Source organism: Toxorhynchites rutilus, chromosome 2 (assembly GCF_029784135.1).
Source record: "Toxorhynchites rutilus septentrionalis strain SRP chromosome 2, ASM2978413v1, whole genome shotgun sequence".
Taxonomy (NCBI): Eukaryota; Metazoa; Arthropoda; class Insecta; order Diptera; family Culicidae; genus Toxorhynchites; species Toxorhynchites rutilus.
Window position 1 is genome coordinate 193,474,568 of NC_073745.1, and position 15,518 is coordinate 193,490,085.

Consider the following 15,518-nt stretch of genomic DNA (forward strand, 5'->3'; position numbering starts at 1 on the left):
ATTTAAATTCTGAAAAATCCTCAGCTTGCCAGAAAAAATATTAAAAATATAACACCTATATAATAAAATAAAAAACAAATACAATCAATAATAACGAAAGCAGAATTTAAATTTTCTGCCAGTGTAGTATTTTTCCAAAAAAGACCAGCTGATTGACTTCATCATCTTAATCGGTTTGGTAGTTCAAAAGTTATGAATTTCTGAAAAAAGGCAGCTTTGGAAAAAGGAGGAAAAATTTGATTTTTCGAACAACCCTAAAATGAAAATGGTCACCCTAATTAAAAAATAAAAAATACAGGTCTAATGTTTTACGAGAAAGAACAAAACTACCAATTTTCACGAAAATCTGAGAACGTTATTTGGTTTGGCGTGAAATGGATGTATATAAAGCCAGGATGTATATAAAGCTTTATATACGAGGGCAGTCCGATAAGTACTTAGCCTATAAAAAAAACTAAATTTTTGAAAAAGTGGCGATTTATTTCTCAACATAGTCTCCTTTTAGCTCGATTCACTTGACCCAGCGATGTTCCAACTTCTTTAATCCATCTAAAAAATACGTTTTCTCGAGGTCTGCAAAGTAGGTACTTATCGGACCGCCCTCGTATGTTCTTGTTGAATATAATAAGTTGTAAATAACGATTACTTTTTTCACTCGATCAGGGTACAATAGTAAACTTGACGGTGCCAGCGACATTTAAGTTCTGAATTTAAATTATCGTTCTCAAGCCAAACTCCTAGATTAAGCTATTTTTGATGAATATAACTATTATGAGTAATTAGATTTAAGTAGCAGTAGAAGGACTTTCTCAAAAAGGCCTGGTTCAGATAGCTTACCATCAACACGAATAAACAGTCAGAAGTACAACAAAATAGTTCATAAACATTTACTGCTGTTTTTGCGCAAAAAAACACTGTGATAATTAGGTAATTTGGCATCAATCCATGAAAACCGGACGGCCATGGTATGGTTTAATGAATAGGAGCTTCAAATTCTGAACTGGTCAGCTTCTTTACCAGATCAAATCCCTATCGAAAACTTATGATGAGGGATCGTACGAATAGCAGATGCAGCTGTAACTTTGCGTACACACTACAACATGGCGCAGATTGGTCAAAATCACCCCGAATAGGTTACTGATTGAGAACTAAAGATGACCTACGAATAAAAAACTGTAATTCCTGTGAAATTGACGTTAACTTTGTTAGGGAGTGAGAGTTTTTTCATTTGGTCTATAGTTATAAAACACTGGCGTTTTTGTTTTTTGAATGTTTCGCGCCTGAACACAACAAATGGCCAATCTTGTAAATGAAGATAGATATTATATTATATCTCTGGAAACTCAGAAAAATTGAGTGGTTCTATGGTTATGATATGCAGTGTATGTGGGGATAATGTTTTCTAAAGATCATTATTAAAACACTTGAGTCGCTGCATTCTCAGAACATTCGCGAGAAACAAGCATCTCTTTAGCAAGATAAATCTCGCCATCGTTGATCTATTTGATACCTATAGCCGCACATAATTAAAAACCTTTACTACCATCTCCTGAGTTCCGTGGAAGAATCAGAACAAAATGATCTGAATTGTATTTAGAAGGACTAGTCATCGAATCTCCACCGAGTCAATTTCCAGCTTCATAGGAAGCGGGTTTCAACTTGAAGGAACTGACAAAACAACTAACAATGGATTAGTCGGATCGAACATTTTTTATCCTTCCGGAATGATTCGGCTAGGAGTCCCTAAAGCTTGTGATTAGTCGGAATGCTGTAATTACGGTTTTCGTTCCACTCGGTACACATTTTTGCTTTCATTATGAAAGCATAAATCAGCATTACAGAGGCATATAAAAATAATTCACAAGACTCTTGCAGTTCTTATCGGATACGCCACGAGGGAAACTCCCCACGTTATTCGGTTATAGTGGATGGTAAAATTTTCAATCCATACGTCTTCACATATAGAGTAACGTTCGAAGTTAACCTGAGAAATGGATCATGTCTAATTTGCATACTGCAATAGTTATGTAAATTATAACCCATCGCAAAAACCTTGGCTTTTCACGCACTGCATCGAATTGCCATGGGGGTATGGAAATTCACTTACCGCCAGCAAGCATGGTTAAAAATCCCAAAGGAACGATTCGATTCGATGCCATATGTCCCCTGATGCAAGTTGCTTTTGATGGCACTTCGTATGCGCTGACAAGTCATTTGTGTGCATACAGAATTTGCGCATCAAGTTGGAAAACTAAAATTAGTTTTTTCAGTCCACGTTCTCACAACTTCCAAGCACATTCAGTAGAACGTAAATAGGCACGTCCGCTATGTGTGGCTTCACTATTGCCGACAAACGAACCTTGCTTGTTTGATGTATCTTGTATTGATTCAATTGAATAACTGAAATGCATTTATTTACGCTTCCTGTGAAATAGTAGTTCCTATCAAATTGAAGGATGAAAAAGTAACTACTTGTATAATATTTGGATTGTACTGAGCTAGATGTTGTTTTGCCCAATACACATGGTTACCCTTTCCGTTGTCTTGAGAGTGAACTTAAAAACACACAAGTGATTCAGTTTTTAATACATTTTTCCAAAACAATAAAACTGCACGAAAATGCTCACTGGTGTCTCAGCTATTACTAAACGGATTTTAGATTTGTAACCGGTAGGTTCCATATCATATGTGTCTTTGACACCTTTCAACACACCCACATCACAACACAACATACTACACACACAAAAACTGCGCACAATGCGAATACTGCAGCGTGTCATTCCCCTGGTAATCGAAGGCAGATGGCTGCGTCGGTTTGAGCTGTAGTAAGAACCGCATTTGAAGTGTTCTACACACCGCTCACTAGGCAGGGCTCTCAGCCAGATAGCGAAGGTACAAACCCATTGTCGGAGTTGGGTTTTTTCCGCTTCCCTCCAACAATAGGCTTGAACACTCGGCTAATGGCGATGGTCAGTCTTTCTGGCTAGAACTATGAACGGGAGTAGAAGTGCGTGTCGTGTGTAGTAATTTAATTTTTGTATTTTGTGTAATATGTGTATTCATGAATTTTTGTTGTAGGCATAAAAGAAAAAAAGAAACCGTTGGTGGAAGGAATTGTAGAATAATTGAGTTTGTGAAAAAAAGGTTTGTCAGAATAGTAGTGAAAGATAGAAGATACTACATAATATAGGTTTTTTTTATAGAAATAGGAACCTGAAAAATAATTAATTATACACTTACCTGGAAAACCTGAAAAAGAAAAAAAACTGAAAACAAGGTAAAGTAAAATAAAACGAGCATGTGGTGGGCGAGTGGTGGTGGTCTTCGATCGATACAGTGCTAACCCTCAACTGTGCAGGTCCGCACAGTGGGCTTTTTTTATGTCTTCTCCAAAGTAGGCATCAACCACAGCTTTCTAGGCAGAAAGTGTAGAGAACCACCAACAAACTCAAGCGATTGGCTTACAGCAAGACCGAGCACTCCAACCGCAACTTTTACAACCGATTGCGAAGGACAATCAAACCTGGACAGACGTGTCCCAGATGACGAAACAGGAAGACATATTCACACAAGGATATGGATAAACAACGTATCACACCAAATTAAGGACCACACCACATTGCTCAAATACATAACGATTGCGCAAGTATACAAAACCATAAACTGTGACGTCACAAATAGTAAAGTATATCAAAACACATAGAAAAGTATATGTTTAGAATTAAATTGAAAGTAAAAGAAGTATTTACACATAGAATTTATATAGTACGCCACTACAAACATAATACACGTGTAATAAATTAAAAGTTTTGTTTACATAAATTTTCGTTTGTACACATATTTCCGTATTTCTGTTTGTCGTTTTCCCGAACTCAAAAGGAGTTGTCAGGCCTCGCCCGCTCTAGTTTGGTAGGAAGCGTGTACCATCGTCAGCCTTTGAGGAAGTTGGAAAACGGCTGAGGGTTCTGTCCCTTGTTGCGTGTGTATAACACTTTTAGGAAATTAAACCCGAGCTCCCGATTGACAGCTTGATGCTGCCGGTGAGTGCTGGGAGAATGACCCTGTGGTTTTCTCATCGTGCTCTTTGAGCTAGACACTCATAGTCACTCACGAGTAACGGACAGGAAGTTACAGATTGTCCGCCTGCACGAGATCTTTTGCAATATAAAGTTCAGTGCGGTTTGGACGGTCAATTGTCATCACCAAATCTCGGAACAAAATGAAGCAGGACAACGACCGCTCATGTCAAAAAATTTACAAGTATTATAAATTGTTCGGTTTTCAAACGATAGATGGTATATTTAAGACAAGAGCAAACTCGAGACTGTACAAATAACATGTTTGATGACATCCACGTTTAACTGCAGTGAGAATTTAAAGTTATATTTATGATCCACAAATTGGATAACCCTCAATTATTTATCATTTCGTTAAGGTATGACCCACTCCCTTTTCTATTCTCCGTTCAATTGTAACAACATTTGCTAGTTGAATAAGTAAGACATTGTTCCCTAGGCGTACTATTCTCTTCACCGATTGATTGATTATGATTTATTCATCCAAAACGAATTATATGCGAAACTAACTTTTATCGTTACCGACTAACTGTTATTCTTCCTCGCGGATGCTTCATTCTCAAACGCTGATAAAATTCTCTTCTTTCACAGGCAGTCTGGGTGTTTGTGGTTTCTCTGCCGGTAATAATCATCAATTCACCCCGACACTCAATTCCGCATGCCCCCAGAACGATGACAACACTGGATTCAGCTGGTACCGGTATGTTCATCACGGGATTACTGGCAGAAACGTACGCTGATTTGCAGAAGTTTTCATTCCGCCAGGATCCAATTAATCAGGGAAAATTTTGTAACGATGGTAAGATATTTTATTGTACACTGAACTGTTTACGTTTTAGTGATATTGAGTTGTTCGGATAGTCTCTGTCGATTTTCAGGGAAAATCGGAAGCATATTTTTTATGGGTAGACACACCATACTTATTCAATCACGGGCCCTATTCTACAAGACGAGTCATTGCACTCAATTCATTGTTTCACTATGGCAGACTGGGAAGACTTGTTTGTGTCACTTTTTATATGATATGAACAGGGATTTTAGATATGGAGACATGTTTTATTTAAATATTTAAATATCACTGCCAATCAGACGAGCGTAAATCGGTAGCTTGAAATGCAAATGCAGCATTCGTTCTACGGACAATGTGGATAGAGCAAATATTGCAACATATTCTATCCATTGAGTATAAACAAGACATTTACGGTTTAAAATTGAAGTATTCACAATTCATCTGTCATCTAGCAACCGATTAGACTACAGCAGGGCATTCGAAATGATCTTTCTCAAGGTCGAATATTTAGTTTAGTTTTCCAAATTGGATCTTTTCAAGTATAGAGGCGAATGAACTAATTAATTTCAAAGCCTCTATAATTCAAAACATAATCATCCTCATTATTCATGCCGTCTTGACCCAGTCTTTCTTGATGCTGATGTCAATCATTTCACTCGATTCTTAGGAAGAATGAAAGATAGATATTGCACAGTATGGTGCAATTTTGTTCGATAGAGGCACCGCGTCGACTGGATACCATCTGGTGAAGAGTACCTCTGTATTTTTGGATCACATCATATTTGAATCTTTACTGGGGTGTATGTTTAAAATTTGTTAAATGAGAGCGTTACGTTTGAGCGGTAATAACTCTTTGTGAATCTTAAATTCTAGAATATTACGAGCAATGAAAAAGCACGTTTTTATTTGTATAAGATGGCCGTACAAGTGAAGAACAAAAGAAATATGGTAAAAAATCAAAACAGAAAAACCGACCAGGCCTCGATTATGACGGAAGAGACGTACGTATTGCATGAGCTGATACCCGTGTTGGATGGAAATGGGGAATGATTAGGCGGTAGGATGGAAGCATCGAACAAACTGCCGTTTGATGAAAACTACCCGATCTTTCTCAGCCAGAATCACAATGCCAGTCAGTAATTAATTCAACATCATCATGAGAATTATGCTCACGGAAACCAGAAGACTGTTTTCTACGAACTTCAGCGAATCCGCCCGAAGCACCGCACATGGGTTACATATGGGAACGCATTGTCCGAATGGGATAAAACGTACCGATGAGATCCTACTGACAACGTTGAGCGTAGCGGAGAACATCATCACCACGGGGTCGTTGTCCTACTTGCCACAGGAGTCGGCTGAGATGGAATCCCAACCACTTCTTGCATGAAACAGCTCAGTGCGCAGACGTCTGGCTCGCTAGCTTGTTGGCTGGATAAATCAGTGGTTCGAAGATTAAAAAGATCTGCAAGTGGATGATCTAGTTTCTATCCCGGACGAGAAGGAGCGGAAGAATTTTGACAAGAAGAAAAGCAGAAAAGATTTTTGCTGTCAAGGGCGGAAGATTCCAGTAGGCAAATGTGCAGGCAACTGGAGGAGTGAATAGAAGAGCTACAGTGAACTTGATGGTGTTGGAATCCAAAGACGGTGGTTCGGAAAATCGGTGGATCGTTGGTGTTACGGGCTAACGCCGTCTATGTGAATTTCAAAAATAAGTCCAAACATGGGAGTTTTTTGACGTAGGACTACGTATTACATTAAGGGTGCCAAATCAGCAACAGGTCACGTTTTTATGAAATAAAGTTAACGTTAATAACTATTTTTGCTGCGAACAGATTTTAACGATTTGCAACCCATCGAATCGGAAATTTTCTAAGATTTGTATTATATATTATACATTACAATCCCAATCAATCAATCGAGATATTAACAATTATCGCGGCATCACTTCGCTTTGCGCTTTGGCAAAACTATTTGAGCTCGTTATTTTGGAACCGCTAGACGCTCTCAGCAAACCGTACATAAGTACTGACCAACACGGATTCATGACGGGCCGCTCCACCACCACAAATTTACTGTGCCTCACTTCTTACATTACCGACAGCATGTTGAAGCACGCCCAAACGGACGCTATTTATACGGATCTGACTGCAGCCTTCGATAGATTAAACCACAGTATAGCTGTCGCCAAACTGGACAGGCTTGGGATTAACGGCAACCTTCTACAATGGTTTCAATCATACCTCACTGGCCGTCGACTAGCCGTCGTTATAGGTGATTGCCAATCCCCTTTTTTCGCTGCTACGTCTGGTATACCACAAGGTAGCCATCTGGGCCCCTTGATATTTCTGATATACTTTAATGACGTAAATCTGGTAATTGAAGGTCCACGGCTATCATATGCTGACGATTTAAAAATTTACCTTCAGGTCAGCTCGATTGAAGATTGTCGCTTCCTTCAACGACAGATGGATGCTTTTGCCGATTGGTGTATTCTAAACCGAATGGAGGTTAACCCCGCTAAATGTTCTGTCATCTCGTTTTCGCGCACGAGACAGACCATATTGCACAACTATGTCCTGTTCGGCACGGAAATTGAGCGTGTCAGCGAAGTCAAGGACCTGGGTGTCATTTTAGACGTGCAACTCTCTTTCAAACCGCACATCACATACATGGTGAATAAAGCATCCAGAACTCTGGGGTTCATCTTCAGGATTGCTAAAAGTTTTACCGACATCTACTGTCTGAAGTCCCTCTACTGCTCCCTCACTCGCTCCATCTTAGAGTATGGTGCAGCTGTTTGGACTCCACACTACAGCAACGGTGTCGAAAGGATCGAATCAGTTCAACGAAGGTTTATAAGATATGCTCTGCGTAGATTGCCGTGGACTGACCCCCTCCGATTACCGAGTTACCAGAGTCGATGTCAGCTGATCAGCTTGGAAACTTTGTCGGTTCGTAGAGACACAGCCAGGGCTTTGATGATAGCTGATACCTTACAAGGACGCATCGATTGTCCCGGTCTTCTGGAAAAAATTAATTTCAACGTTCGACCTCGGGCTCTCCGAAATAACTTGATGTTACGATTGCCCGCCCTACGTACAAACTACGGCATGTTCGGTGGATTAAATGGTCTACAAAGACTTTTCAACAGGGTAGCCCAGCTGTTCGATTACCATTTATCCCGAACGCTTCTTCGTCGGAGATTTAGCTCTTTTTTTACTGAACAAACAGTCACGTGATTATTGTTTTTAAGTGTATCTTTAATATGTGATGACTGTAATTTGATGTAATCAGTTGTAACACGATGTCATTTGATTCTTGTTTAGATTTAAATGTAGATTTAGAATTTTATATATCCTTAAGCACATCATTGGGGCCCTTACAGCCCGTTGATGAATTGACAAATAAATAAATAAATCCCATAGTCCCGCGATTTTATTTTAGTTTCATCAAAGTCCTTGATTAATGAAGGAAGGGGTATGATAACTGCTAACGGCTACTTGCCTAATTATTTTCTAGCTTTGAGTACATTATCTGTATTATTATTATGTTTAACCACAAAGAAACCGTTTAACTTTTAACATAAGGCATAAGAACGATCCTTTCGCTCATTTGTGCATTTTTAAATTTTTTTTTTTCGCAGGTCTTTGGAGAATGTCAAGGCATCCAAATTATTTCGGTGAGATTGTTATTTGGTGGGGAATTTTCGTCATCTCACTAAACGTTATCGACGGCATCGAATGGGTGGCAATTATGTCACCTATTTTCACCACCCTGATCATCCTTTTCCTGTCAGGTATCCCCGTGCGAGAGCGATCGGCGGATGAGAAATATCGAGAGTAAGTTTCAGTTGCACAAATTCAGTTCAGTTTGGGATAAAAAAAAACTCGGTTGTATTTTGCAGCGATCTTGAATATCGGAGATATAAGGCATGCACATCACCTCTGATACCAATCCCACCGGCGATCTACTCCGAGGTTCCACGAGCGTTGAAGTTCATCTTGTGTTGCGAGTTTCCGTGGTACGATTCGCTAGATAAACGGCATAAAGAGGACGGTACATTCGCCATGACTACCTCTATATCAGTGGCACACTCCCACTCTGCCCACACTTAGCAACCGGGAGCTGGGCATCATCCTGTGCCGTCGTCGTACCACCACCACCACCACCATCACCACCCGCACCACCAGGGTGGAGGATCTCTTGCTTCACGGGATCGAAATTCAAACTCAATTGGTCGGGAAGCCAGCTACTCGTCCAGCCACCGCAGTGGCAACGAAAGGCGCGATGAAAAGTCTCACCAAGGCAGCCGAGACTTCGAGGATATCGTCCCCGAGAGAATTACTTGCATTACCAGCTACGATGGAAATTACATTACAGGATCGGCACAAATCACTACGATTTTGTGATCTCGTTCACTGTTCTATGTGAACTAATCCTTCGTAGTTTGTGTACATGAGTGACATAGTTATTGTTTTAAAAATTATATTAGTTTATGGTAGCAACAAGGGATTACAAGAAGTGTGACTAATTTAGGAATAACAAAGGTAACAAGCTGACGATTTTTAAATGCCAATATCGCCAATGCTTGAATCAGTGGTCAATGTATATAGAGTTAGGATATATTTGAGTCTCAGAAGATTGTCTTGAAAATTGGAAATGTAGCAATACATAAATTCTCATAACAAGTATATCGTCTTCGTCTTTGTTATAACAGCAGTGCAAACTGTGTCGCACGCTGTGTGTAGATATGTGAGCAATGTAAATCGTTATAGAAATTGTTTCATATCACATGTGAAATTGTTAAATGATTTGGTAACTGCAAACAGAGTACAATCGAGAAAAATCATTATTTCAATTTGAATAATCCTCCCCTAGTCAGCTATTGATGGTTAGCATGGCAATATCTATTCCCATCTTTGATGAGCGCCATATATACCAGACAATTCGCTGACACGTTTGCTCTTCCTAGTAAGGATAACAACGATTATTTCTGATGTAGCCAGGCAAATTGAATGTAACGCAAAAAAAAATAAAGAAAGACATTGTTCGAGATTATATACATTCATTGTCATAAGTTGATGAGAAACAAACCACTTCTACTTCCTGTTTTATTTCATCTCAAAAGATTCCATAGGTATTTTCGAGAAAAAAAAACCTGGTGGCTGAGGCTACTTTCAAACTGAAGCTCGTCTCTCGCGTTCTGACTCATACAATGTCGCTCTAATTTCCTGTTTTTGTTATCTGATAAAAAAACATGATTATACGCCCCCCAACAAGGCCTCTGCAGGTTCCAAGTCATCCAAACCATCACTGTGTCTATAGTTTCCTTTTTAGATATAGCGCTACTTAATCCCACCTATTCCTTAGAATAACAAATTCATAATAGAGCCATATAATCAAGAACCAAAAATGCACACTCGGTGAAACCAACAATGCACAAATGTTATAAATTCAATCTATATATATATGTCAGATAAAGAACTGTTTTAACCTATAGTATTTATCAGTATACTATGAACTCTATATTGTACTAAAGTTTTACACGACTGCTCATATTTAACCGATCTGTATACAAACATTCAATCGTTCCTCCGAAAAATCTGAAACTCTCTTCGAACTAACATTATGAATATGAGAGGAAATTAATAAACAACATATTGTATTATTGGATAACAACAACTGAATTACATAACAAACATCACGGTGTTCAATTTACACAGTATATTCGATAGTTGCAACGTTATTCTTCAACGCCCTATACCAAACATAGTGAATGAACTATTGCTTAGGAATTTGCTCAATCACACCATGTTATTTCTTAGTCAATTGCCCTTCATATTTTGAACACTTCTCTAGTAAGCACACTGTTTCGATGCAGCACGTAAAAGCAGGAAAAAAATAATTATGAAATCTTATAGCTGAAAACATTCCTCCGAGTGCTAGCGGAAAGTATTTCAAACTAATGCGGTTTGCGGTAATTAAGAATTGCTCCAATAGTTTCGTAACATCTTCTGTATGACAATGATTTCTGATCACTGTTTACACTTATACGACTTTGCAGTACAATGGACCTGATCTAGCCAAACAAATAGTGATTCTGAATCAAACGGCTACAACAATGTGTTGAAATCAAACAATGTTTTCAAAATATCTAGAATTGTTCGAATATATACACGCATCGTTCAAACTTTGCTGGGATAACATTTGCAAGGGAAAACAATAGAATAATAAATGCATATGTTCGAGAATAACATCAAAAGACTTATTAAAGTTAATATGTTGCATCCAAATGAAAATGTATTATATATTTAATTATAGAAGAGAACGATATCTATACATTGAATATATCGAACAAAATAAAGTCGGAGTCAAAAAATAAGAATGCCTCTTAATTGTAACGACGTCTTCTCTAGCATAGTCAACCGACATGTGTCGGTGCAAATTAGCGACACCATCTTCAAGCTCCTTCGGGTCAGGTCAGAATGTTCCGAAATTTACGTGATTCCATATACCTTTGCCGCGTGGTGCGAAAAAGCGCTTGGTTTGGAGATTTGCTTTGCGGTATCTGCCGTGTACATTGCAACAAACTCCTAGAATTTGAATCAATACCCGTCTAAATGTTACCGTCTTTTCATATCAGATTTGATAGCGTCTCACCTCGATTGCTTATCGGAACAATTATTTCAAAATCCGAAGCTTCAAAGATAATGGCTAAATCCTGGATAATCTTCCAAATCGACTGTGCATACAAATTGTTATGGACGGAAACAATGTTCTGTATTTAGTGGGATCAAAAGCATGTGATATATGGTCGTGTTGAGTCAGAGTGAAATTAGAAATTTTGAGTTATTGATTGCATTAGGTTAAACGTTTTCTAAACTAAATTCCACATTTATCAGATTTGGAAAATCACAACATTATAGGAATTTAAGAACGAACTAGAGAGTGCAACTTCATTCGTTCCGTTTCCACAAGATGACTCAAGGTGCTATAAATAGTCAATGACAACAGCAGATTTTCGCTAGATCGTCGACATCTGTCAACCAAATATTGTTTACAAGCAAAACGGGTCTATGGTACTAGGTGAGGCCGTTTCGTCACTAAGTTGGTTAGGGGAGCGGTATATGAAAACAGAACGGAAGAAAGCAGAAGGGGAATTATTTCCTTGAAGCGTGAAAGAGACAGACTGATCACGAGCGAGCTCCGGCACAAGCGTATTGTGTTTTGTTTACAAACAAAACACAGTAGATTTCCAAGATGGAAGAGTGGTTTTAGCAAGTTGGCCCACCTTAGGTTATACTTCTACGCGCCTTGAACGCAATAAAGAACTGGAAAGTTGATGGGGTTGGGCCCAAGGCGCCTCTATATATACCAGGTGAAACAATCATATGAAATGCACTTTCAGCCATATTGGAATTGCTGTCGGTATTGTTTACAAACAGCTGCCGGCAGCTCTCTACAAACTGCCACGACGCTTATTCGAACGATGCCTACTATGTTCGGAAAAAGAAGGGATGATTTTGTAGAATTTCATTCTCATCCAGTTCATCCACTACTCTCGCATGTGAAAATGCAATAATGGCGTATCCTAGCAATAACAAAACAAACAACCCTCGCTCCACAAACCGTGATACCCTTCTTATTGAAGTGATGATGTTGCTTCACCTGTTATACATTGATATAAGCGCCTTGGTTGGGCCTAGGGGCACGGACGGGATCTTGACATAGAACTGTGATTGTGTGTATAATTGCATTTGAATTGATTTTTATCATTGTTCAAAATCTCTAATTTTTTTTTCTTTTGATAGATCAAGAACCTACTACCTCACTGACGAATTGTGGAAAGTATTATAAAATTACTATAGAAATCGCTTTGACGATCCACTCGATCCACTTCGAGTTTGAGAAGCGACAATAACACAAAAAAAAATTCCAGGAGGAATGAACAGCTTCTTAAATAAAAATATGAATGAAAATTATTTTATTTATTTACTAGCTGACCCGGCCAACTTCATCTCGCCCAAAATGGATTTTTTGACGTGGGACTACGTCTAACCGAAACATATGGGGGGTAAAATGAAAACCTAAACATAGAACATGCAGGAAAAAATGAAAAATTTCGAATGCTTATAACTCGAACATTCCTTACCGGATCGGAAAGATGTTTGCATCAATTGATAGGGAATATTTCTACGCATCTATCGCAATTAATAAAATGTTATTTTTCATCAGAAAAACAATTCAATAACTGTAAAATGTTAAGCGTTATCTAAACGCCTTGACTGCCTCGTTTTGATTGACCCGATATACGGTTCCCCAACACAGCCATCAAAATCAAACAGCCTTGGGGAAATCGGCATTGCAAATACATGAAAGTAGGGGAACTTTTGTTCTCGCCGAAAAATGTTCCCTAACACAAACTTCAAAGCCTCGCAGCGTTAAAGAAATCGGCATTGCAAACAGATGAAAGTAGGGCATTCAATGTGTTTGTGTTTCCCTAACACAAACTTAAAATCCCATGTAGCGTGGGGAAATTGACATTGCAAATTCATGCAAGTCGGGTATATTTTTGTTCCAACTGAAATGTGTTTCCCTAACACAGACATCAAATCCATGTAGCGTGGGGAAATTGACAATCATGCAAGTCGGGGGTATTTTTGTTCCGGTTGAAATGTGTTTCCACCCCACAGACTTCTAATCTATGTTTTCTGGGGAAATCGGCATTGCAAATAAATGCAAACTGCGAGTACTTTTGTACTCGCTTGCCTGGAATATGTTTCCTTACCACGACCTTCTAAACTTAGGAACCAGGGAAAATCGTGCAGACACTAGAGGCGAATGAACTTTCAAGTTTCAAGCAAATTCGCGGTTCGAGAAGTACGTATACTTGAGAGATGCAAACTTCAGAGGGAAATGTAAAATAAAATAATCGTTTGATAATTCTTCTGTTCACATATCTTGCCCTTGGTATCACGCCAAACATAAAAGAGGGCTGTCATTAAATTTACTTGTAACGAAGAACATAATCTATCACAATGGATGCATTAACCTCACATGGCATTTGTTCAATCTTTTTACTCACAAAGCAAATATATTGAATTCAATTGAATTCGGAAACTGTTTCAATCAATCAAGAATTTAATCAATACAAACAAACGATTGCTCAGCTAAGGTAGTCCCACGTCAACCTTGCGGTTATATCATAGATATAACCCACTCATTTTTTGTAATCAATACCTTGAAACATTCACGTTTTGTTGCTAAGCGAACGTTCATGGTTCCAGTCACAGAACTGTCCATTAATTAATGTTGACCCTTACAAATTCCTTTTACTAGAAATTTCCTAGTACTTCTACAAAATATCAAGTTATTTTCAGACACAATTCTTGCTCTCGATTTTTCAATCACTTGCAAATAACATGTTTCTCCCTTACATGGAATACATGTTTGAAACAAAAAATATAATAAAATGATGACATCCCAAATCGGAAGATTCGTTCCTCGAGTTTTACCCATACCACTTTGTTTGATTAGTTCTCGAGTTATGCGGAAATTTGTGTTTAATTTGTATGGCAGGTCCCTATTATAGAGGGGGGGGTGAGGTCTCGAGCAGCCATAGAAACATTTATTGCCCCCTGAAACCTTCACATGTCAAATTAGGTCCATTTGCTTAATTAGTTCTTGAGGTATGCAGAAATTTGTGTTTCATTTGTATGGGAAACCGCAACCCAACCTAGAGCTTCTACCAAAACTTGTTATTATAATATCAGATTATTTTCAGACACAATTCTCGTTCAAGATTTTTCATACTGTGTCGGTGACGAATGCGAATGGCAAACTTTCTTTTTATACAAAAGCTTCTTCAATAATCATACAAAAATTCACTTCAAAGCTGACATTTGCTATGTCAATAGGTACCATATTTTTATGCAAATAATAGAACATGTTTAAGTTGATTGGCTCCTGTACTGTTAAAAGTCTTCAACCACTTTTTTTTTTTTTTTTTTTTTTATCTGTATTTTAGTGACTTTCAACTCATTTGGCTGGTTCGTCACTTCGTTATATGGAATAAATGTTTGATACAGAAAATATGATATAATAAAGACAGCCCTAAATCGAACAATTCCTTTCTCGAATTTTGCTCTTATCAACACATTCGGCGATCTGCGTTTTATCACATTAAAATCCATTTCCACTTACCACTGATCAGTTTCGTTGGCGCAAACATCGAATGGACTAACAAAGCTTGTAATTGTAGAACATATGCAAATTTATTTTTCCTAATTTTCCCATTTTCATTCAGAGGTTTCCGAAAATTTTCAATTGTCATGTTTGGTTGAAATATGTGTATGTGTAAAAATTTGGCTCCATTTGCTTGATTGGTTCCCGAGTTATACAGAAATTTGTGTTTCATTTGTATGGTAGCCTCCCCTTAGAGAGGTGGGAGGAGCCATAGAAACGTTTAAACACCATAGAAACATTTATCGGACCTTTGGCTGGGTCAACAGATTTCACTGACAACGTCTGCTACCGTGAGAGTTGAACACGGAAAGTTTATATTGTACGACTGCAATAAGTTCAACAATTCATGGGAGTCTGGCGGGCAGGGCCCGAAATTTTCGAAATTAAAAAATTAAGACCGACTC

The 15,518-nt window shown here is 38.3% G+C and overlaps 1 protein-coding gene and 1 long non-coding RNA gene across 7 annotated transcripts in view; one reads left to right on the forward strand and one right to left on the reverse strand.

Moving 5' to 3' along the window:
* Positions 1 to 9,560, forward strand: part of LOC129767632 (uncharacterized) — a 49,497-nt gene extending 39,937 nt beyond the window's left edge. For all 6 annotated transcript variants that reach the window (XM_055768704.1, XM_055768702.1, XM_055768701.1 and 3 more), the window contains 3 exons: positions 4,668 to 4,875; positions 8,513 to 8,708; positions 8,774 to 9,560. In XM_055768704.1, coding sequence (XP_055624679.1) covers positions 4,668 to 4,875; positions 8,513 to 8,708; positions 8,774 to 8,984 — 615 coding nt within the window. In that variant the 3' untranslated portion in view covers positions 8,985 to 9,560. The remainder of the gene's footprint in view (positions 1 to 4,667; positions 4,876 to 8,512; positions 8,709 to 8,773) is intronic.
* Positions 9,561 to 11,143: 1,583 nt separating this feature from the next.
* On the reverse strand, positions 11,144 to 11,888 carry LOC129767633 (uncharacterized). Its single transcript, XR_008741552.1, has 2 exons — positions 11,530 to 11,888; positions 11,144 to 11,462 (listed from the first exon to the last, which is right to left on the reverse strand). It is a non-coding gene; the product is annotated as an uncharacterized LOC129767633 (long non-coding RNA).
* Positions 11,889 to 15,518: the final 3,630 nt, after the last annotated feature.